The 24,450-nt window shown below is 38.4% G+C and overlaps 3 protein-coding genes and 1 non-coding gene across 7 annotated transcripts in view; 1 reads left to right on the top strand and 3 right to left on the bottom strand.

The window, feature by feature from the left end:
• Positions 1–707: 707 nt before the first annotated feature.
• LOC131329233 (ultraviolet-B receptor UVR8) lies at positions 708–7,148 on the bottom strand. 4 transcript variants are annotated; one of them, XM_058362321.1, is made up of 6 exons: positions 5,582–7,148; positions 4,880–5,092; positions 3,662–3,760; positions 2,338–2,706; positions 1,873–1,980; positions 708–1,350 (listed from the first exon to the last, which is right to left on the bottom strand). In XM_058362321.1, exons 1-6 carry the CDS (start codon positions 5,921–5,923, stop codon positions 1,009–1,011), a joined length of 1,473 nt encoding a protein of 490 aa, XP_058218304.1. In that variant the 5' UTR covers positions 5,924–7,148; the 3' UTR covers positions 708–1,008. The 4 variants fall into 4 exon arrangements, with proteins under 4 accessions (XP_058218304.1, XP_058218305.1, XP_058218308.1 ...); XM_058362322.1 differs by having other exon boundaries at positions 4,880–5,089; positions 5,582–7,143; XM_058362325.1 differs by having other exon boundaries at positions 4,880–5,138; positions 5,582–5,719.
• On the bottom strand, positions 4,380–4,486 carry LOC131331635 (small nucleolar RNA snoR100). Its single transcript, XR_009201444.1, has one exon. It is a non-coding gene; the product is annotated as a small nucleolar RNA snoR100 (small nucleolar RNA).
• An 886-nt stretch (positions 7,149–8,034) lies between the features above and the next one.
• LOC131329226 (plant intracellular Ras-group-related LRR protein 6) lies at positions 8,035–17,184 on the bottom strand. The gene is made up of 21 exons (XM_058362313.1): positions 16,948–17,184; positions 15,981–16,044; positions 15,718–15,854; positions 15,536–15,622; positions 15,252–15,327; positions 14,466–14,540; positions 14,251–14,320; positions 14,078–14,155; positions 13,868–13,928; positions 13,655–13,733; positions 13,344–13,434; positions 12,839–12,899; positions 12,685–12,752; positions 12,429–12,499; positions 10,904–11,041; positions 10,376–10,480; positions 9,686–9,810; positions 9,508–9,604; positions 9,239–9,313; positions 8,994–9,049; positions 8,035–8,407 (listed from the first exon to the last, which is right to left on the bottom strand). The coding sequence occupies exons 1-21, from the start codon at positions 17,169–17,171 to the stop codon at positions 8,332–8,334; spliced, it is 1,914 nt and encodes a 637-aa protein (XP_058218296.1). The 5' UTR covers positions 17,172–17,184; the 3' UTR covers positions 8,035–8,331.
• LOC131329229 (putative nuclear RNA export factor SDE5) overlaps positions 15,015–24,450 on the top strand; it is a 39,192-nt gene continuing 29,756 nt past the window's right edge. The window contains exon 1 of the mRNA XM_058362317.1: positions 15,015–15,018. The gene's annotated coding sequence lies outside the window, so the exon portion shown is untranslated. The remainder of the gene's footprint in view (positions 15,019–24,450) is intronic.

The following is a 24,450-nucleotide window of genomic DNA, read 5'->3' as shown; positions in this document are numbered from 1 at the left end:
GCCGGTATTTCTCTTTCCAAAGGATTACGAAGCAAGGAAATGTTTTGCCAATAAAAGACATAGCCGCTAGGAACTCCATTTGCTCCTCCGTCACACCCATGTACAAAACAGAAGTTGAAAAAAGATTAGTAAGAAAAATTCCCCTTGAGAAAGATGGAGATTCGCACCCCAAAAAAAAAGGGAGAGAGAGAGAGAGAGAGAGAGAGAGAGAGAGAGAGAGAGATATTATAAAATCTGCAAGTCCAAGCTAGAAGTAATTGATAATTCACTATGTCTTCTGTGTTCAACTGGAATGGCTGAAACCAAATTACAGTAAAAGGAGTGCTACAAAGAATAGTTTCAATTAATCCGATCATTTGTAATACTAATAACTTGGTTAATCTCACAAAATTTCTTTTGGTCTTGATATCGGGTAAGGAAATGAGACTCACCTCGCGATCTCAATTCAAATATGAGGAAGAGTATATACCATATCGAACAAAGAAGGAAAAAGCAGGCAGATAGCAGAGGAAGAAGCATATCTGTATCTTTGCTTGCTTAATGTCACTTGTGAAAGAAAGAGGGAAAAATGAAGTAGAGAAATTTCCAAACTTTTCAAATGTCTAAATTTGCACTCATACCCTCTATGGTATCTGAATCTGTACTTGTTTAATTGATCCGACCTACAAAAGGGAAATAACTGAACAAAACAAAACCAAACCCAACTCTGGTACAAAAATTTCCCATCGTTTCGGGTGTCTGAATTTCCACTCAAACACAACACTCCCGATTATTATTCAAGACAGAAACAATCAAATTTCTAGTGGATGCATATTCGATTTTTAGTACAATAAAAGACTTGCATGAAATTTGCATCTAATCGTGTAAAACAACAGACTTTTGCAGTGCTATTGTAGCATGAACTTAACACGTTCGAGAAATAAAACATAAAATAAAATCGTAACAGCATCCACTAGCAGTACAAAACCATAACTTATTTCCTCAATGTCAAAGGCAGGTAAGCCAAGTTCACCCAGTTTCTGATACAAAACCTGCGTTATTTTCCATTTCCGGAACAAAAATTTCAGTTGGTCTAAGGCATCCTCTGAGAGTATCATGGCCAAGTTGCGCTCTTTCGTTATCACCAAACCCAAAAATTTGTCCGCGATTGGTGACTACAACAGTGTGGTAGAGGCCCGTGCTTACTTGAGAAATGTGGTAAGGTCTTAAACTGTCGAGTATTCGCGGCTTCGTGATTTTGTCAGATGCTCCCCTGTCCGTAAATCCTAGGCTGCCAAAAGCCATCCAACCAAACCCATAAACAGAACCATCGTCTACCAGCACGAAGGTTTTTCTCTTACTTGCACATACCTGTAAAAATATAAAGGCATAAGGACAGAGATGATCATGAAAAGAAAAACAAAATAAAGGGCTTTTGGCAATTCTCCGGAGTACGGACTATCATCTTGAATAAAGATAGTCTTGGCTTTGTTAAACGGTAATCTGTTGGGTTACAATTTCTAGAAGGGTGACTCTATCTAAACCGAAACAAAATCTCCTTTGTCTCCATGCGCGGTGAAAATATTCAATGCCATCCTGAATTTACCCTGATATTAAACCTAAAGGATACGAAAGTTTCTGAAAAGAACAAAACACCTGGTAGAAATCAAATGGCCAAGGGAAAAAATTGTAATGGGAACAACTGTTTCTCGAAGAACAGAACAATTTCAAAATACCAAAAAAAATAACAAGTATATAAAGCAATAGACTCCATCTCTTCTTAAATAAATAAATGCAGGGCAATTGAGTTTCCTAAACCATCAATGACTAGGTTCCTAAATCAGAACATAAACCATCAAAGTTGTGATAGTGACAAAAAGGTAAGAACAAAACCTGTACAGCAACATGGCTCCTCAAGCTGTACAAGAGTTCTGGAGTAGTCTTATCAACCTCGTCTCCATGGCCCAACGCACCACAGTAGCCTTTTCCCCAAGTATATACCTGCAGTCAACATTTAATCCAACAATCACCAACATAGATTATTCAAAAGTATACCCAAACCGGTAAATGCTACTCCCTCTGCCCTGCCTTATTTGTCCACTTTCAAATTCCGGACATCTCAAAAGATCTTCTCTACTTCGATTTTTATTCCTTTACAAGATGATTTTGAGAATTCTGTCAACAATATTTAACTGAGTACTTTTTGGTGGAAAAAATTTTGAAAACAAAAAAAAGTCACGAAAAAGGCATTATTTTTTATCCAGTTGAATGGCACGACAGCTGCAAATGGATAAACAATACGGAACAGACAAAGTAATACGAAAAACTAAAAGTTTTTTTTTGAGCAAGGACACTTACAAATCCACTAGAATCAAGCGCAACAACGTGCTCATCACCGGCAGAGACACGAACAATGTGGATATCCTGCCTTATAAATGACTGAATGGGTCGAGGTTGTAGCTCATTCCGCTGTAATCCATGTCCAAGACAGAAATTGGCTCCTGACCCAAATGAATGGATTGTCCCATCATCAGTTATAACCAGGGAATAACTTGGACCAGCAGCAATCTGAGCTATAGCTCCAACACTTTCCAGCGGTTCTACAATTGTGGGTATTGGTCTATCATTTGTATCCCCATGGCCGAGCTGGCCGTGTGAATTAGCCCCACATGTATAGACATGACCTTGTCTTGTGAGGAAAATTGTAAAACTGAGTCCAGTAGCAACCTGAAACAAGTCCATCAATTAGTTCGACAAATGATAATGCCAGAAGACAGCGAGCATATTTTGTGCTGCAATAAACCATATCAGAAAAGAAAAATATATGTGCACCAAAATTTGAAGTCTTGAGATAAAATATTGAATCTTCTGGAGAATAGCACTACTCAAAAAGAAAACATATGCATATGCATATGTATTTGTATAAGTGTGATAGATGATTGATTCGATTCCTTTTGTGATATGGCAGATTTTGGTGTTACATATTCAGCCCTCAGGAATCACAAATTCAGATCATGCAATATAAGGGGTTTGGGTGTCGGGGCAAAGCAACAAAACAGTGCCAATATTCTCACCGGTCACCACCCCACCGAAAAAGCAGATATATCTCCTTAGAGATAAGCTTCATCAGACAAACTCTTCTGGATAATTTAAACTAGCTGACTTTATCATCAAGCAAGCACCAAAAGACACACATTGGATGCCCAAAGAATCATAATTTTGTTTCTACATTGACCAGTCAGTATCAACAGTTGCTTGAAATTCAACATTAAATCCATTGGGGTACACAAGAGGCCATGACACAAGATGCACAAACATGAGTCACCTAAGAGCTAAGATAAACCCAAATGGTATTTTGAACTCATCTTTCATAGAAATCAACTAAACCATACAAGATGAGTTGCCTGATGTCTGTCATTAAATTCTAGTAGCCACGAAAAGTCCATATCTCCAACACATACTCCCCTATTTTTCAGATAGTGACATATTTGGCAAGATTATATAGTTACAATACCTACAACACTTTTAAATATGAGCTTAATGGGATTCAAGATTTCCAGTTTGCTGATATCTATTTGTCCTTACTCAAGGGGGTAGAGCATCATATTGTCGGTTCCCATATATGTGGGTAGCAAATTAACACAATATAAACAGATAGAAAGGGCACCAAATAGTAATCTACCTGCTTGCAAGGAATTCCCCTCAAGGCGTCAACAAGCCTTGGACGTCCAACATCTCTATGTCCACAAAAGAATGATGAATTGTCTCCACAAGTAAATACCTGCATCAAAAAATTGATAATAAACAATAATGCAGCAACCTAAGAATCATGAGTCAATTACATGTGCAACAAGGAGAAGGCATCTGAGAACGAGAAAGTGAATTACAAAAGTACATTCTTCGACAAGAAACAACGAATGACGGCAAATTGAAATAAAGGTATAGAACCAAACAGGTCAGCATACAGCTAAATAGATCCATATAATACAATATACATGAAATGTCTACTGCTATTCTTTTAGCATTTGTTCTATTCTGTATGACTTGGAACTAAAGCCATATATGATCCAGTGAAGATATGACCAAAACAGAAGGATTTGGAAGCATAAATAATTGAAGGGACAAAAAATGCTATCCTCTTACTATATTGTTGTTTGTAATGTAAAAATGAAATAGCTTTTGGATGGATTAAAGGCATACCGACTATTATTCTGTGAACAATATTTGTCAACAACTCAACAATAACAATAACAGAACCCATCTAGTCCCCAATCAATGGGGTATGGGCAGCAGAGGATAGGAGACAGGCCTAACCTCTGACAATATATACACAAAGTAGCTGCTCTCTAAAAACAACTGAAATAGTGGCCCAACTACACCTCCAAGAACCGAGGAGCTGACGTTTTGCTGCGGAACCATGCCCCCAAATCAAAGCCGAAAGGCATCAGATAGGGCAGGCCTAGAGACCCAAATTAATTTCTGTGCACATTACCATGCTGCACCATTTAATATGAAATGCAGAATCTATATACAAGGAGAGAGAACATGTCATGTTGCCACACAGTTATCAATAGATTAGTGATCCAATGCATAGAAGTAGGTCTATTCCAAATATTAGAATTACATTCAAACGCAACTTCGTAAGTAGCAAACAAAAAGGTAAGTGGAACAACAGCTAGTTCAGTCAAGGATACAATTACTTGTGCTCATAACCATGTCAAGGCTTGTGGTTATTTTGCTTTCGGGTTTATCCACATGGAAACAACACCTTGTCACATGCTAGAATTATCAATATTGACAATAGTATCTAGCATGTAAAATACCCATACCCAAATAACTACGTGTTGATCCTTTTTCCTCAAAACAGCAACAGATTGATGGAGTATGAGGAGTCACAAACCTCTCCAGACTGCATAACGAAAGCAGCATGATTGTGGGAGGCTGAAACCTGGATCACATGCGCGCGGGATGGGAAATTGATCCTTGTAAATGCTACACATTGTGTTGTTTCGGGTCCATGACCGAGAACACCACACAAACTGGAACCACAAGAGTACCCAGATGAATCTTTGATCAGTAGTGTGTGATATTTTCCCGTTCTAATTTGCATCTGCTGATAACAATATATCATTAGGAACAGGTAACTCCAAAACCATACCCTGAAAAGTTAGAAAGGACAAATCACAAAACATTTTCCCTTTGCCCATTCTCAAAAATACCAGCTAAGAGCAATTGTCAGGGAAATCACTCGTTTTTTTCAGAACTTTTTTTGATGGCAATACTATCCTAAAAACTCTTTTAAGGAAAAACCAACAAAGAATGTTTGCCTCACCCATTCTCTTAATCATCAGATAAGAGAGAGAGTCAGCTAAGAAAGCAATCAAAGTATGAATACAGAAACCATCTACAAGTCTCTAGCACTTCTTGAGGGTTTTCATAATGACATTCTAGAAGTTTTACCATAGCCATAACAGCAATGCAATGAGGCCATTTGTTGGCCATCCAAACGTCAAATTCTACCATAGCTAACAAAAAAAAGTCACAATTTAATAACCATGCTCTATTTGTTCCAAATAAAAAAAAGAAGAAGAAGCAGTATTACATTGCCTAATGAGGTCTCAACCACGTTGGACGACTGCTCCACCGATTGCAAGAACCTCAGAACCCGCTTCCAGTTCCCCCTGCACCGATTGAAAACCCCGTTCCGAGCATTCGGACTCATCGGGGCGTATATTGGATGGGATCCACATAACTGAAACGCCGCGAAATCCACCAAGGACCGAAAACTGGGAGGGAACAACCCATGATGACTCCCCCTAAATGCACGCGAAACAAGCTCCAGACACACTAGATCAACCACACTTAGCTTTCCACAGCTCAGTATTTCTACTATCAAATGGGAGGGTAAGTCCTCAATTGAAGTAGGCCTCAAAAGATCAGCCATTTGTGACAAGTACTAGTAAAATTTAAAAGGGGTATTTTTGTTCAAAGTTCAGAAGATTAAATCCTCGGCCAGGATCACTTCTAGGTATAAAAGATCAGATTTTTAGTCGAAATCGGAGATAATGGGTACAAGACATGGAGTAAAGCATCGGAGGGGAGAAAAATAGCGGGAAGTAAAAACAACGAAGGGGGTAAAAATGAGAGATTTCAAAAGGGTTTGTTTGTTCAAAGTTAAAAAGCTTAAATACTCGATCAGGATAATTTTTAGGTATCAAAGATCATATGTCCAGGCGAAATCAGAGACAATTGACACAAGATATGGCAAAAGCATCAGAGCGAAGAAAAATGGCGGGAAATGAGTACACGAAAGGGGGTATAAATGAGAAATCCACAGCCAATTGAATCAGTGATTCGAAATAAAACATGAGATGGGACTGACTAATCGCAGCCACTATTTTTGGATTGAAGAAAAGAACGGAAAGTATTGCCAGCAAATCAGATACACATACGATTGGGTATAATTTGGAGGGAAAAGTTACTTGGAGAAATGGACTCGATAGACTAGTGAAGGGAGAGAAATTGAGGGGTTTCAGATCAGAGTTGGGAACAGATCCGATCGAATAGGCATAGAAAGGAATTTTGAGTAGTGGAAAATCATAAGCCAAAAAAGTTGGGAAAAGTTTGAAGCTTTTGCTGCTTTCCGGCAAGGGGAGGGGTTTCGCCTTTTTTTCGCGCAAAAGCAGAAACCGAAAATTAAGTTACCACTCGAAAAAAGGCAACAGAACAGTGCTTGAATGGCAACTTTCCAAACGTAGAGAGAGAGAGAGAGAGTAACGTTCGGGTTTACGGGCAATCATTACGCTGGCATTTTCGTAGGAATCCCGTAGCCTTTGCTTTCCACTTTCTCTCACCTCAACCAATTTCCTTATCAGTTCAGTTAAATGCAAACAATCTACACCGAACTTAGGGAATACAAAAAAATTATTTTTCTGCGGCTTAGACTCAAGAAATTGAACTTAATTGATTGCGTAAAAAGCAAACCAATCAGCCAAGCAAATGTAACTTGCTTTTCACTCTCTCTCTCCCTCTATACGGGGTGGCGCTCTTTATGGTTCTCTGTGTGGAAAGTAGAGAGAGAAGACAGGGAGCGAGAATTTGGGCGGAGAAGAAGGAATCTCACATGGGAATTTAACGAATTTCCGGACGGGGAATCTGGGTGTAGGGTCGTCTGGTCGTTGATTCGAGCTGAGCTGCTATTGGTCTGCACCGTTGTCCACTCTCTGGTCTTGCCACGTTGCGGGAAGAAATTTCTCCTCCACTGCGATTGCGTGAAATCAACCGAGATACACGTATTCCATCGGTCTCTTATTTGGCCTATAAAAAATCGATTTGGCCTATAAAAAATCAGCTTAATTCGATGTGAAAATTTTTATTTGAAGATTGTCAGTTCATTATAAATGGATTATGTCCACTTTACAATGTTGGAGTACATTAATGAAAATTTTCTTTTCAAGCTAGTTCAGCAGTGACGACTCACCGTTGAACTAAAATTGTCAACTCAACTCTGATTTCTATGGAAAATGTTAAGATTCATGAACTTAAACCATGTGAATCTGAACCGTTCAATTATCTTTCATGGATTAAGTTCTGTACTGTATCAAGCCTCTATTTCTATCGCCAATTCTTCGGCTCCAAATACAGGTGGCAATTATCTTTGTATCTTAACAGCTAATTACAGGCTTTGTATCTTACTAACAGCTAATGACGAGAAGAGCTGGCCTGATCATTCCTTAGTAGCTAAGCTAACACCCTCCGGATTAAACTGCATTTTTTTATATATCTAGGCTGCAAACGAGTCGAGCTCCTTACATTTACTTAACAAGTCAAAAACTTGAGTTTGAGCTCAGCTCGAGCCTTAATGAACCGAGGTTAGCCATTTACTAAACAAGTCTCCGAGCCGAGCCTCCTTTAAGCTTGGCTCGTTTAGTAAACAAACCGAGCTCGCGAGCTGCTCGGTTCATTTGCAGCCCTAATATATCTTTTGTACATCAAATTTTGATCTTCATCGAATTTTATCCATTTATACAAAAAGCAAATTGTTTGCCTATAGTATGCTGAAAACAAACTACTACTAAAGTGGACATAACCTACAAGTTCGATAACAGAACTTGGAAAAATAGTAGTAGTAGTTTCATAACAGAGACTCGAGAAAGTATGAAAAAACAAACATGTACACCCCTCCGTATGATACAAGAAAGAACGAAGAATGTCATATTACGTTCCAAAAACACGATCATGGGGATATAACCCATCATAAAAGAGTCGATCGTATCAACCTTACAAATCCATGCAGTAGCAATCTCACAAACATGCAAAACGTGTACACGTACGAGCAAAGATCGGGCACAACTAGTTGTCCACAATTTTATCCTTCAAGTAGTTCAAAACAGCTTTAGTTCCGCGATCCAAAATAGCCCTCCTGATGCTGGAGACGAAGATGTGAAAAAACAGATTCAGAGCATGTCTTCCATGTTAAACGGAGGTGAGGAAACCCCAAAAGCACACAAAGATGTGGAGACAAAAGAAGAGGAAACAAAGACGGAAACTGAGAAAGACCCAAGTCTTGTTTCCATTTTTTCCTTCTCAAATGTTTAAAAAGCATGGCAGCACTTTCACAGGGAAAACCATCAACGCAGAATATGGATTAATCCAAATGTCGATATAGGCATTGGGAAAAAAACATAGAACGTTTGTTAGTCAAAAGGTTGGACATCCTCAGGTAAATTAGATTTTCAGTAGATAGCTCTTAACGGATATACCCTCCGGGCCTCAACAAACTTAAGGACAGAGAAATGGTTTTGATTGGGCATTCCTGTTCAATTCATTAGAAGTACAGGATGGGAGGAATTAACTTATGAAGCAGTTTTTTAGTCTAAATACTGCCACAAGTTCAACAGCAAATCTGGTACTCTGTCATCACTGAATTAACACAACTATTCTATTGGCGACATAGTCTGTGTGTGTGTGTGTGTGAGAGAGAGAGCGGGGGGGGGGGGGGGGGGGGCGCATACCTTCTCAATGGGTTTCCGTCAAGCTTCAACACCTGTAGGCCGGGTTCAAGCAATCCCTGCAGAACAAGTTTCTAGTTGAGAAGAATGTATTGAATCAAAGTTCTAAAATTGAAAAATCATATTATCCAAGGAACATCAAAGATTTACATCAAAATTGGTGCAGCTTCACTATATCAAATGCTACTGCTGTTTATGACATCCAAATAATTGACAACAAAAAGTCAAAAAGGAATTTGCATTCTGACCAATTCTGCGGGAAGTGTAGTAATGTTGTTGTCCGAAAGGTCAAGCTCAGTTAGAGAAGTCATATTCTTTATACCCTGCAAGACAATAACAGGTACACAAGATAGTAATTTGTAACTTTACCAGGAAGATGAAAAAAATTAAACAGAAAACAATAGAAATGAATGAAACAGTAATCAACGCTCTAAATAACAAGATTTTGGAACAGATATTCAGAACAAAACTTGACGGGAAATGGTTTCTGTAAGACAGAACAACCTTAGTGACTTACCTTCGGAATTAATTGAAGAGAATTTTGGCTCAAATCAAGAAGCCGTAATTGCTGTAATTGTACTAGGTCTGATGGAAATTCAGATATATGAATCCTTCTGTTAATCAAATGAGAAGCGTATGATGAATAGGGAAGTAACCACGAAATTAACACAAACACATATTTCTCTCAAACAGACCTCAGATAGAGTTCCTGCAATTGCGGCAAGCTAGAAAATGCTGGATGTTCTGGCAAACAACTTGCGTTACCACTTAGATCCAAAATCTGGAGCTTGGGGGCAGCTTGGAAGCCATCTGATGGGATCTAGAACCAAGGAAAAGACCAGTTACAGGATTTACGCGATACACTCTTAGTCTGAGGTATAAAAAATCTAGTCCGGTTTTCTGATTATTAGAAAAAGGTTTCACCAGTAACCAGTCCTCAAATTTGTGACCCACCACTTAGCTACTCGAAGAAAGGTAAATTAGCATAGGTGCTTGTTTAAACTGCATAAGAACTTAATAGAAACTCCCAGATTTTAGAGGAAGTCTTTTAACTTCAGTTCAGCCTCTAAATTTTGTTTGCTCCACAGATACAATGAATGTCTGACATTCCTACCCATCTTGAAACCACTAAAGCCTAAGTGCATGTGTGTGCATGTGAGTGCGAGAGAAGTCATCTGCACAGTTAGATCATTACTACATCACTAACCAAAGGATGAGGTATGTTTTAAGAAATCATACATATTCGGATGAGTAAACCAAAAGGTTATATTGCACATAACAATATAAGCAGAACCATTTTCCTAGAGCAGAATGTTTTATGTTTGCTATCACAGAACGTTCACCAATACTTTGAATTACGAAATCCGGAATAAAATCTGATTTACCTGTCGGAGTGGATTATTGTCCAGCTTCAAGCATGAAAGGTTAGAAAGTGACTTCAAAATAGCACCTGGCCATTCTTTCATCTTGTTCCTTGATAGAATCAAAGTCTGCATGTGGTCAATTTCAAATAATCTATCATTGACGACTGAACTTCCTGACCTACCAGGCCTTCTACGAGGACTACCAAGGATGAAATTCAAGGTACGAATATCTAGCGGTCGTACTATACAGTTATGCGGGTTTCATTTGCAATTAACAGAACATGCGACAAAAATCTCATCCCCGTTAACTAAGGAGTACAGCCCTGAGAGGAACTGTTATAATGGAGACGGGGCAGATTTGCTACTAGTTACATGACTTTGCATATTAATACTTCAGCCCTAAACAGGGTTAGATCACCACTTGTTCCAAAAGCTTGTGCAAATAAAAAAGGGGCTCAACACGTATATCAAGCTAACAAACAAACAAGAAAATACTGCCCCCCCCCCCCCCCCCCCTTCGTATTGTGGATGAAAAACCAAATCATATACCTCAAGGGAAACACATGAAGAAAGTTCAACAGGTAATTCTTCAATTGAGTTTTTAGAAAGGTCAAGTTTTGTGACTTCACTTGACTCCCACACTTCCGATGGGACAGCACTGAAACCAAGCCCGACTAACGAGAGTTCCTGAAAACAGAAATAAATAGCTTCTGATATAATGGACATAATGAAAAATAAAAAGAGAAAATGCAGAATGCTGACAGAACCAGCTTTCGTGATAACCAAAGTTACAAATATTCAAAGCACATGTCCGTCCATTTGCCCAGAATGCAGGCAATGTCATTCACTACATGTCTAATAGCCCCATATGCGTCGACTGACGACAATGAATGATAAAGTTAAATATCATGTATTGAAAATATCTTCTATCATAGAGCATGAAAAGGAGAAGAATTGCGGGATAAAACAGTGCAAATTTAGGCTGCCATACTTCAAGTGAAGGCTTCAGGCACTTTGTTTGAGGTTGCTCCTGTTCCTCTCTTCTTTTCTAGTCACTTTTAATTTAACGTCCACAAAATGCTAACAAAATCAATCCTTCCTCCAAATCCACAGAATTAAATGTAGCCTTAAGCAAACGTAGTATGCAGCATTTACAGCCCCTCTGGATGAGAAAAGAAAACAAAGGAGAATACGTTCACTTATTTGGACAACTAAAAGAGATGGGAAATGGTGAGAGAGGATGATAAAAAGAAAAATGATGAATCTTTATTAGTCCATTTTGTTGCTCACCAAATCACATCACTTTTGGTGAGAAACCACAACCCTTCATTTTTCTCCCTTTCTCACAATCTAAAATTGCTGTCAAATTAAGCACACCTTTGCTTGAAGAATATTCTGTCTGAGCCTTCTTGACAATAACTAGGCCCTTTCCAGTAAGAGGAAAAAGAAACAACACTAACTGCATGTTTTAACAGACCTTCGGATATAGGATGTCAGAATAATTTTTTAGGCGATTTTCTGCTGTCATTGTGCACTAACTTACCCACGAAAGGTATTTTATTTGTCTCTATTATCACCTTTGGAGCTAGTTGTTTGATAACAGTTCTTTGAACCTTTACAAATTTTGATATGCCCCCGACCCAAGCATAACCTTTACCAATTTTGACATGTCCCCAACCCAAGCGAGCATTCAGTTATAAGTTAGGCCCATCTCAAGTCATACCACTCCCAGCACCCTTATTTGGGATGGATAATGATTTGTCCTTATTTCTGTGAAGCATGATGAGTCCCGAAGTATAACTGTTCATCAGTAGGACTATATCACTGTACCTTCCCATGAATCTAAAATAAAACATGGTTTTCCTGTCCACAGAAATGAAACTAGAAACCCCAGTATAACACCTGTATACTTTCTAGATCATATATGTTTATATTGACAAAAATGGCATAGTATCCTCAAGTATAACACTACACTCCCAGATATAAACACAAAAGGAAGAATCAAAAAATCAAGTTCATGAGCGACAAGAGAAAGAAGAAGAGAAAGATGTCAAAGTGAATAGTAGAAAAATACCTTTGAGGTAAGGGACATTCTAGCGGCCCTGGCGATTACATCCTCTTTACTTGGAGTACCAGCTGCAGACTCTACAAGATAAATTTTTGTTTTCCGCAGAATTAGATTGACTAGAATTTAGAACTGCATCCCAAAACTTCTCATGGGCTTAACTTGAAAAGCTGAAAAGATTAGAACTGCTCTACAGCTGAGACTACCCATGAAAACCTGAGGTCTTACAAAAAAAGCCCAAACCCAATTAGCCAACACAAAGTACCTTCATTGACCGGTAGTCTACTACGTAGATATTGCAATAAAGCAGGTGTAGGTCCATTTACCAATGAGCTGTGAGAGAGTAAGATTATCAGTTGAGAAAAATTTAAGACGTAAAATAAGGAGTATGTCCAACTGCCCAAGATAATAATTCAAACCTTCGAAGACTTCGCAAAGGATTGCCAACAAGTAGAATCTTCCGCAACGTTGTCATCATGCCTTGGTAATCGTTGCACGTGTTAGATCAAATAGACATTAAGAAAGCAATAAAATCCCAGCACCAACGCCTAAGTTAGCCCTTTTAACAGAGATTGTAACAGTTGGAATCCTCCAATTGACACAACAGTAATAATGCAGGATGACAAATTAATGTTTATGCTTTTCATGTAATATTGTTTTTGATGGCCTAACAAGGCAAGGATTTCAAAGTAAAAAGGTGCTGCTGAAGTAGATATTATCGAGAATGATGAATGACTTGGACATCAATAATCATTTGACGATGAATAGCAGCAAATCACTTATAGGCAATGAAGAGAGTGATAATAAAGCAGTGGGTGTGTGGGGAAAATGGCTACAATTCCTCAGAATGTAGCAAAATCTGATAAACTAATGTTGGTAGTAAATGCATTTATAGCCTGTTACTAAAATAAACACTAAACTTACCGATCTCAGGAGGCAAGCCAGACAATGAATTATTGGACAAATCCAGAACAGAGAGACGCAATTTGCATGCCTCGGCGGGGTACTCCTTCAACTGCATTCAGGTGAAATTTTCAGAAGGGACATCCCTATTTGTTGAGTTTGAGAATCCAGCTCAAAGTTTGATCACATTGAGAAGCATTTCCCATGAAAATCCAAGGATAAAACTCGAGACGATATAGAAAGAAAATGTCATGGTCAAACTTATTTATTGCAAACAAGTGACAAACTAAAGTAGAAAGAAAATCATTTGAACGAAAAGATCTCCTGGCCACCTTGTTTGAGTGAAGATCAAATGTCCCCAAGTGTGGAAGTGCTCCTATCTCTGCTGGTAATGAAGACAACATATTGTTCCTACAAATTGAAACAGGAAACAAGTGCCAAGGCATTATGAAAGATTACTGTCATAAAAGATATCTCAAACACCACACTGAAAATTGAAAACCCTCATTATCCAAATCTCTTGCTGCATTGAAGATGAATCTGACCCCATATAAAACTCCACTAGGGAAGAGCAACCCATTATTGATGATGGGATTGAAGAAATTCCTGCCGAATTCACACACATAGGTTATATTACTAGTACTGACATCAAACAAACTAAAAAATTTAGGCGCACATTACTCATCGATTTAACTTTTATGTCAAATCTACACACGTCCTCCCATCATAACTATGTGGAAACTTGATTCACTTACTGTTCTGATGAAGGTCAAGACGAATGAGACGCGATAGGCTTCCAATACTCTGCGGTATACCACTTAGCACGTTTTTGGCTGCAAATTAGAAATTGTAAAGCACGGTTCAAAATTCACTAATGTCAAGTAAACGTAATATTGAAAAATATATTAACAATAAGGCAGATATTTACAGGCATTGAGTTCTGTGAGCATGATACATGATGCAATCACATTTTCAGAGAGCGACGTTAGCTTGTTGCCCTGCATGAAGAAAAGATATATCCAACACTTCAAGCCCCATTGCCATCCAACTCAATCACCACTTTCCTTTTTCTTTGTTTTCATCTATTCCTTTGAGGGTACCCAAGAAGGTAGCCCATGACTAAATAACAGCAGTTTGTAGTACCTCAACATCCAATTTTGTCAATTTCGAACAGTTCACTAAATCTTCTGGCAAGCTGGTAATGCAATTATTTGATGTCTGAGGAGAGTATAAATAAGAATCTGTTAGACAGCATCTCAAACCAGATATTATGTCACCAACATAACTACATACGCAAGAAACATTTCTCCATTCCAGAAACTACAATATCAAATCTCATGAGTCTAAATATTTATAGAAGCACAGTCGCAAATGCTCTCGGGTACCTCTTAATGGATCTTGAAGTACACCATACTCGACAAATGATGCAATATATAATCCTTAAAGCATAGGTTTTGTACATTTTGTTTTACTTGCATAGATTTGGTCAAATACTTAATCATCATTTTCAAGTTTCCTTCTTGGGTCCATCTAGAAAATATAACAGGTAGTTAAACTGTGTTTTATGAAAAAAAACTCTGTGAGCTCAAAATGATTATCTAGATTAATTAAACAGACGGACAGAAAGACCGTGATGTCGTAAAGTATGCTGGTTCCTAGTCTCCTGTTTCATCAAGTTCAACCAACCTATCAGGGGAGAAAAACACAGTATAATTCACAACGTATGTGAAGGAAAATAACTAATTAGAATGATCACTAACTAGGTTAAATGTACTGCTACCCAACAAAGGTTCTCTAACTAGATCAACTATTGCCGTGAGAGACTGCAACTCGATACTGAAACCATCCAAAAGTTGAACTCTTTGATAAATAGGTTATCGCAAGCTAAAAGCCAACAAATATGAATATCAGATCAGAATTCCGCCTTACCTTGAGGTCTGACAACTCTAAACATCTTCCAAGCGAGCCAGGGAGATCCTTTAATTGGTTGTTTGAACAATCAAACCTAGATAAACGACATGAAATGGAGCTGCTCAAACACAAAAAACTACCGTACATGCCCCTTCTGTTCTTTTCCTTCCCCAAGAATTTTCTCCATATGTTTATTTGCAAACCATTGTAACTGAAGTTACCCACTTCTAATTTCTATCCAGACACATGAAATTAAGAAGAACAAAACACATGAAATTAAGAAGAACAAAAAGAAAGCCTACTTGACCAGAGAAGTTGCTGATCCAACTTCTTCAGGTATACTGGCTATCATGTTAAAGGACACATCTAGTGACTTTAGCATGTGAAGCCTGGAAAATGAACAACAGCAGAAAGGCATCAGAACGTCGCAAGCAATGATATAATTTCAAATGCGAAAACAGTTAAAAACATTGAGGTGACATACTCTCCTATAGCAGCTGGAAGGTGGGAAAGCTTGTTGTGGCTAACATTCAGCACAGTCAGTAGAGGCAAATTTCTAATGTCCTCCTTTAGTGATTCAATGTTATTATGGGCCAAAATCAGCTTCTGCAGCTCCACAGCCTGTAATCACGCAAATGAATCACTTTAATCTTCACACACGTCTTCTGCGTGCAATTAGCTCTAGCTTATAACCTAAATGCATTAAGCAGATTAATAAGAAAGAAAATGAAGCAGTGCCACCGATACCTCCCACCAGTTTTCCCCCTCCCCAACTGCATCCAAGCTTTTGTATACCTCATTGGGTACTTCCCTGAAATAAAATAGGAGGTTATAGAAGAAAATAAAATTTTATTTGCATCCTAGAAGAGATAGCTAGCATCCTAGGGCAAGCCCAGATGGCCACTCTCTACTACCGAGAGGTCAAGGGGTCAAATTTATTTGCACCCTTGTACTGTTGTACACTCTCTACTGAGAGGTCAAGGGGTCAAATCTTGCCAAAGGCAAGAATTGGTTATTTGTTCGCTTGTATACGAGTCTTCCATTGCTAGTTTATTTCTTTACGTATGGGGCTATTTCTTGGTTTGTTGTGTATTAAGCTTGATTTGGCTGCTGCGAACCTCACACGATTGATGTAGTGTTTCATTGCTGTACAACATCCAAAAAAAGAAAAAGACAGCTGTAGTCAAATATAGTTGTTCCAATATCTCATATCTGCAACATAATTCGTAAACTTACAGCTGCCACATATCTCTACAATCAACCCAATTCGTGATACAATGCCCGGATCGCGTTAACTAAAATCACAGTGCCAATTCAATCTAAGTTCGTGGAATCACGGACAAATTAGGAATTCCATACTTTTTTCCCGGACTAATGGTGCCAGCAGACTTCAATTTGCCTAGTCCAGGGATACTCTTTTTGTTATCAAAAGAGTAATTTTCTTTAGTCGTATAACCCGAATTGCACATATTTTCATCCACATTGTGCGTAAAATAAGTTAATAACAACAAAATCTTGGCATCAAAAAAAACAAACTGACAAGCCAACCAACCTACAGAAACAGAACATCATGTAAACATGAAAACAGAAAAGCAAGAACGCCCAAAGACCAGAAAACAAGACATCGGTGGTCACGGTGAAAGTACATCAAAATGTAAGAGAGGCCAATGGAGCTCAAAGAAGTGAAATTGTGAGAGAAAGGAAGGGAACCCACTTGAGAGAACGGTTTGATAGGTTGAGAGAACCGGATGTTCTTGCAGCTTTCAGCACCCGATCCATCGATGTGCATAGCGGAAGGAAATCGTAGAGGAGAGAGAGAGAGATCTGCAACGACGTTTGAGGAAGAAGGTGAAACGTCGAAGTGGAAAGTTGGAGTGCGGCTTTGTTCCTCTGCGATGGAGAACAGGGGCGAGTATGCTTTGCTATCAAATCAACCATCAACCCTGTAGTAGTAATCTGAGATTATGAAGTATGGCCAATTATCGGGTACTCTTGGTCCCAGGGTACCATTCAGTATCATGTGGTACTTCACGAAAATGTAAGATGGCCACGACATAACGTGGATCATTCTTTATTTTTTGATTATTAACAAAAGTACTCCGTAAATGATAATTTATTTTCTTACTGTATAATGGATCGCTAGGTAAATGGTCAAGATTCGCTAGGTAAATGGTCAAGATTCGAGAATACCAAACAGACCAAAGTCATATGGTACTCCGAAAAATGGTACTCCGAAAATGCTGAATAATTGCTCATGAAGCAGTACTTATGTACTTGCATTAATGAGAGTTTGATCAACAAAATATTTAAGGACACTCCTCATGTTTCTTCTAACTACTTCTGCGCCCACAAAATTCACGGGTATTCAAATCAAAGCCTTACTTATTTTTACCCATACGAGAGAGGTTGTATTGAACATCACCATATTCAATTTTAATAAGATTAATTTCACTCACTAAAAACAAAATAGGTTTATTTTTAACATACCAATTACCTTTGTGGGCAACATGCTCTTAAAAATTTTGATTTTTAAAGAGGGCCGGATTGAGGGAGTGCTAGCGGAACGAGCGCTCAATTCAAAGTCGTCATTTGGGTTTAAAGGTCCGATACCTAAGGAACCAAACTTGAAATACTTTATACGCTATTTGATTTGAAAAGGTGAAGGTACCAGTCCATCATAATCATATCTGGGTTCGGGAGCCAGGTTACGAGAGGGGAATGGTTTTAAGGCACCCCTCTCCGGAGATCAGTCTCTACTTATGTATTTTGTGAAAATATCAAGATTCTTCTTTATTAATTAATTTTTAGCCAATTAGAATGGGGAAACAATTTAATGGGAATTAAAACTGTAACAGTTTTGTAGGATATGATAACGTAGCTTGCATGGATGATTTAATAAGCAATAAATGAGATAAAGATCAAAATAGTGCTGAAAATAGCCAAAACAGTGCATTAGGGGAAATTGGCATGAATAGGGACCACCTTGCATGCTATGATCTACGTGCATGCAAGACAACCTGCGCGCGCCAATCTCGAACCCATGCGCGTGTATTAACTTGTCTTAACAGTTTTGATTTTTATCCCTCTCTGGGCTCTAGAATGACTAGTGCTTACTCAGGACCAAACCAAATAGTTCTATATGTAGACGAGTCATATTAACACAAACAAAATAGGAAATAATTGAAACACACCCTATAAACAGTGTAGGGAATAAATCAATGGCCAAAGGCCAAGTTACCCATACCTGTGCGCGTAAGTTAAGGACAAGCGCGAGCCTGTTCTGGCTGGATTTTCAGTAATTGGTGGTTACATACCTGGGCTCTGAGACATGTTCAGAAGCCACCTAGGGGTATTCCAAAACAATAGATATGCATATTGAAATACTACTAGCAACTATTAACATGTAAAACAATAAACAAGTTTTAACATGCATCAGGGTGATCTAAATACCAATAAAACATAAAAGAACCAACACTCCTATCCCCACGCAAGTCTGCACGTGTAGCCAAAGATTGGCGCACGCATACAGACGACCGACGCGCGCAATTGTGAAGGCCGGCGTGGTTCTTGTAACCCTGCCAGCTTTAGAACCAAGATACCAGTCTTGGCCCTGCCAGCCTCCCTTAGGGATCAAAACAGAAAGACTGCAAAGGTTTTTATACCTTTGCTTGAGGTTTGAAAAAGGTGTTGAACCTAGTGTTTAGTGGTTGAAAAATGGAAGTATTTGCTTGAATGCGAGAGAATAAAAGTGAAGATGTGTGTAGCTCTTTTGAAATTTTGTAACTTAGGGTTTGAGATTTTTTGTAACCTCTAATTTTTGTAAGCCTTTCAAAGGAGGATCAAAGGGGCTATTTATAGGAGGAAGGAAGGTGGTGAACATGGTAGAATAACCAGCCAATAAGGCTGGTTGGGGTTGCTTGGTAGGCAAGGCCACCCAAAAAGGTGATAAGAGAGGTTGAGAGGGACGCACCCCAAGCTTGCAGAAATACTGTTCAGGCGACGAGATCACAGTTCTATGGTGTAATAGGCCCCTGATGATAGCAAAATCCGGCTGGCAAAAATGTGATAGGGACAGGGGTTGACCAGCGCGCATGGATCTCAAACCGGCACGCGTGTATCAAACCAACCTCCGCGTTGGTTAACAGTCAAAGTTTGATTTTGACCAACACCTGATAAGTTGACTAGCGTGCATAGATTCCAGACCAATGCACTTGGGTGATACTTTTTGGCTAGGGTTTATGTTTCAGGGTTTATGGCTTAAACGGGGTTCCAAACACAAAAAATTCAACTCCGTGCTTTGTTCTCTTTGCAACTTAAAAAGAATTTTTCAAAAAATTCCCCTTAGATTTCCCTTACTTTCAACATTTCTCTCTATCTCTCTCCACTTATTACCTCTACTATTTTTCAAAAAAAATTCAAATTCCAATCCAAACAAATTACTTTCTCAAGATTGGTTTTTTTATTTATCCAATTCATCATCGGGAACAAGAAACCGAAAAACGAAATAAATTACTTGGGAGACCCAGATTGAGATGTCTACAACCTTGTGTAAAACCTGTTTTTTCCATTCAAAAGCACGATGTTACTATGTTAGTAGAAGATTAGGCATCAAATTGCTAAGAAAAGTGTGTCGATCTATATATATTGTTGCATGAGCTTGAATTAAGAACTTGCTACACGATCATTTTCCTAATATGTTCGCACAAGTTTTTGTATCTGAGCAAATGTTAACTTCACCATTGTAAGTAATATTATCTTCTCTAGTTTTTTCACTGCATTAATCTTAATTCGTCTCTAATTTTTCGTGAAAACTGAGAGTAAGAGTGAACAAATCACTCTCTAAGAATAATACGGTCACCTTTGACATAATTATTTCTTCGACCTTCTCCCCTCTTCGGGGTGAGGATTCATTCAAATAATAAACTCATGGTTGATCAACTTGAATATTCCACTACATCTCTAGTTTTATTCAGAATAAATATTGCATCGATCGCTATGAAATGATCAGTTATACTAAATGGTCAAGGTCGCTGGATTCATGGCCTGACAAATTTGTGCTCTACATATATATACCCCCCCCCCCCCCCCCCCCCAAAAAAAAAAAAAAAAAACCGAATGTCCAAACCGGTCCGCTTGTGCGCACCTTAACTATTTTCGGAGTCTTGAAGTTAATGCCCCAAGATATTTAATGATCCAATTACTCCCGTGTCCGGTGGGAATTTGGAGAAGTTTTTGGGTGCAAATTTGGTACCACGTGGCATTACTCAGTGCGTATCCAAGCCATCCAAAATACATTTGGATTGGCCCAAATCCAAACACTCTCTCTCCCCCTCAGCCGACCACTCTTTCTCTCTCTAAAATTCTATCCATCCAAAACACGTACCACATGGACTATAGCCCGAAAACTTGAATTTGTTTGGCATGTCTAATCAGATTCAAACATATTGGGATTTTTTTATTTTGTCTTTTGGTATGAAAGTCATAAAAGTGGAAATTAAAAAAGTTCGTTTAACCGTAGAAAAAGGGACAACATATATAAGTTCACCTTTTTCAGCATTATTGGGCAATTATTTATTTATTATTCTCATATCTAGATTTGTTACGGAACGGGGAAACAATACACATGCATGGTGGGGCCATCTGAAAAAGAAAATCGTGGAGAGAATCGAGAGATGAGTATCACATAACAGCAGCTTAAGTTTAAATCAAATTGGGAAAATTTCAAAATACCCCCTAACCTTTATACCAAAATTCAATTAGACTCCCAAGCTTTCAAAAACTTTAATTTTACTCCCAACATTATCTTCCGTTAATCAAAATGCCCCCTTCGGTCTGAATGACTAATGGATTTCGTTAAAAACTCCGTTAAATACTGTCCCGATCGAATTTTGATGATCCAAGCCTCTTAATGTGTTCAAAATGTGATTTTAAAGTTACTTGCAAGAAATCAACAAAAAAAATGAACGGGAAGGGCTTCATCTAAACAGTTTTTTAAACACATTGAGTAACCCCCCAACCCTTCCCGTTCATTTTTTTTTGCTAATTTCTCATGAGTAACCTTAAAATCACGTTTTAAACACATTGAGCGGTTCGGATTATTGAAATTCGATTGGGAAAGGGGAGGGGCGGATCGATCCGAATTTTGTTCAAGTCCGAACGTTCGGATTTTGCTTTGGTCTGCACCTCCTCTTTTTCAATCGAATTTCGATGATCTGAGCCGCTCAATATGATTAGAACGTGATTTTAAGGGTATTTGCGAAAAATCAACAAAAAAAATGACCGGGAAGGACTTCATCTAAACAGTTTTTTATTGAATAGTTCAATAAAAAATTGTTCAGATGAAGCCTTTTCCGGTCATTTTTTTTTTGCTGATTTCTTTAAAAGTATCCTTAAAATCACGTTTTGAACACATTGAGCGGCTTGGATCATCAAAATTCGATCGGGACAATATTTAACGGAGCATTTAACGGAATTCGTTAGTTATTCGGACGGAAGGGGGCAATTTGATTAACGGAAGATAACATTGGAAGTAAAATTGAAATTTTAAAAGGTTGGAAGTCTAATTGAATTTTGGTGTAAAGGTTGGGGGGTATTTTGAATTTTTTCCAATCAAATTTAATGGCTCTTTTTCTTCACATGGTTTGTCCTCGATCTCACGTGACTGCATCTCAATGTGTTTATAATTGGTAGGCCTTGGAATTTAAGTGTTTGTGCAGTTCAGATCAGTCTTTTCCGAATTGCTAAAATAGTTCTGATTTTCTAAATCGTGAGATAAGCTCGAATTCTGCACTACACCTATGAACTACTGCTGCCACTACAGGGTTCCCGGTTCTGAGAGTGAAAACCCGACTCCTTGGTACAACACATTCATACAACCCTCCACCTTTTTTCCCTCACACTTGCTATACTTGTTCTTGAGTTATGGTCCCTGCAGGGTGGAATATACATGTATGTTTGGGCTTTTTCCGAAAGCCCTAATGCTTCGGAATCTTGTTTCTTGAACTCAATTAGCTACTAATCATGTAGTTTTCTTGGGATTGGGAGTTGCTGTGTAGTGCGGCTTATCCGACCGTCCATCTCGATATAAAAGGAATGGATTTAATCTGAGCTTCTATAAATCCGAGAAGTCCATTGTTCGGATGAAAATCTGAGCCGTTTATGGCCGAGATGGACGGTCGGATCGGCCGCAGAGTGCACTACAACACTCCCGAATCCGTTTTCTTGACGTCTTGTTTTCCAAAAAGGACTTGGGCTCTAAAGTCTGATTTTTAACACCTTTTGAAATTTATAATGAGGAACGAGAAACACGTACGGTAACTGTAAGACTTCAACCTACATACGTATATCAAGAATACCATTTGACACAATTATGGTCGATGAGAACGTAACTAGAACCAGTAGGAGGACATATCGAAAATGATGCCGGCGACATCCACGACACTCCCAAATTTTTGTCTAATTTTATTTTTCATGTGTATTAATCTATTCAAAATAAACTATAGTATTATAGTCCTTAATTTCGAAATCTTGATAATTTTACTTTAGTTCCTTTAAAATTCAAATCTTTTTTTTATCATCTTTCCTGATCTGAACTCTAATTTGCATGTATTTAGCCCACCTTAATCAAATTTCCTGAGAAGTACGCAAGAATAAGGTCTTGCAGTTCTACTTTTTTCGCACCCCTAATTTTCTCAACGCAGACCCAAATCGCACAACCCAAGTTTGCATGCACATGAGTTTTGGTTATATATACAGATTGCAGCACGTAGTTCCAATCAGGGTTTTAAATCACGGTATCGGAAAACGTAACGGTATCAATGATACGGTCATATATCGGCCCATACGTACGCAAGTAAACAACGATATCGGAGGTCCGAAATTCCGTTACGTAACTGCTGCATGCTTTTAATTAAACCCGTGGTTTCCAGTTGTTGAATCCAGTAAAGCATATGCCAAACGCGCATAACAATTAATTTAAACCCGTGGTTTCCAGTTGTTGCTCACAGGTTGGTATGGCAATGCACCGATTCACGCCGTGTATCTAATTATATAAACAGTACTTCTGAAGATTGACAAGGAAATGAAAAGGAAAAAAGGTGCGGAAAGTTTTGCGATCTCGATCGATCATCAATCATTCGAAATACTAATCGCAAACAGCTGGGGCAAAGCAAATTACCCAAGTCTTTTCCAGTCTAGCTAGCTTTAATTAAAGATGATGGGTTAGTAGAATTTGTCTTCTTTTCCCAAAAGCAAAAAATAAAGAGGGTTTAGTGGGTACGCTAGATTGACGTTGAAGACGACCTCCCAACTCGTCTGGTACCAATCACGAATGTGATTGATCTGTTTTTAACCAACTGAAGAGAATCCTTTCCAAACAATAAAAACTACAGTAGCTGAAGAAGAATTTGCAGATTCATCGAGGAAAAGACTCCAATACGCACCTGGGCCTACTATTTTTTTAAGAACTTTTGTGGCTTGTTTTATTTATAGATTTACGGTACACGTTTTACGTGTTTTGTGCATGGTTCCTTATTGCGAATTTTTGCGGTTACTTTTGCAAATTTTTGTAGTGTTGTTTATGAATTTTATGGTAAAAAAAAATTAACACAAACTAAAAAAACGACAGCTCAAAGTTATGAATTTTTGTGGTGTTTTTTACGAATTTTTGTGGCGTGATTTATAAATTTTTTGTCATCCGCTATACAAATTTTTTGGTGTTCAATTACGAATTTTTGTTGTGATTTGCAAGTTTTTATGGCCTAAAATACAAAGTGCATACCATACACCTAAAACTTGGGACATTTACCCTAGCCTTGTCCATCGATAAAATTCGGGCATCTACCTTCATTCATTAAATTTAATTAATCATGACCATCCGACTTCGATCTAGCTAGGGTGCACCTTTTTTTTCGATCAGAAAATAATGAGTATCAGTCCTCTCAAAGGTCATACGACACTTAAAAGAAATCCATCCGACAACAATGATAAGAAAAACTATACCCAATCCACGGTAAAAGTAAAAATATCAGAATGGAAATATGCCATTGGCCCACCCCCAAAAAACATCCGGACAATGGACCGATGCCCTCCTTCACAAGCTAAGGTTACCCTAATCCTGTGAAAACTGAAAATATGCCATTGGCCCACTTTCTTGGCAAGTAGTTCTAACGTGATAGCCAACCTACCTACCTTTTTTTTTTTTTGCCCCCTTCTTATC

This window comes from Rhododendron vialii, chromosome 6a, assembly GCF_030253575.1.
Source record: "Rhododendron vialii isolate Sample 1 chromosome 6a, ASM3025357v1".
NCBI lineage: Eukaryota > Viridiplantae > Streptophyta > Magnoliopsida > Ericales > Ericaceae > Rhododendron > Rhododendron vialii.
Note: the sequence above shows the minus strand (reverse complement) of the source record. Positions and strands in the feature narration are given on the sequence as shown.

Bases quoted from the DNA above. Each gene is read 5' to 3' on its own strand.
- LOC131329233 (XM_058362321.1), bottom strand. From the start codon at position 5,923: ATGGCTGATCTTTTGAGGCCTACTTCAATTGAGGACTTACCCTCCCAT. The intron at 2,707-3,661 runs GTAGATTACTAT...GACTTGTTTCAG, and splicing joins GGGGAATTCCTTGCAAGCAG to GTTGCTACTGGACTCAGTTT. The intron at 1,351-1,872 runs GTTTTGTTCTTA...ATATTTTTACAG, and splicing joins GGAGCCATGTTGCTGTACAG to GTATGTGCAAGTAAGAGAAA.
- LOC131329226 (XM_058362313.1), bottom strand. From the start codon at position 17,171: ATGGTTGATTTGATAGCAAAGCATACTCGCCCCTGTTCTCCATCGCAG. The intron at 15,855-15,980 runs GTATCGGTGGCA...GCGTGATTACAG, and splicing joins AGGGGGAAAACTGGTGGGAG to GCTGTGGAGCTGCAGAAGCT. The intron at 12,753-12,838 runs GTTTGAATTATT...ACTCTCTCACAG, and splicing joins CCTTTGCGAAGTCTTCGAAG to CTCATTGGTAAATGGACCTA.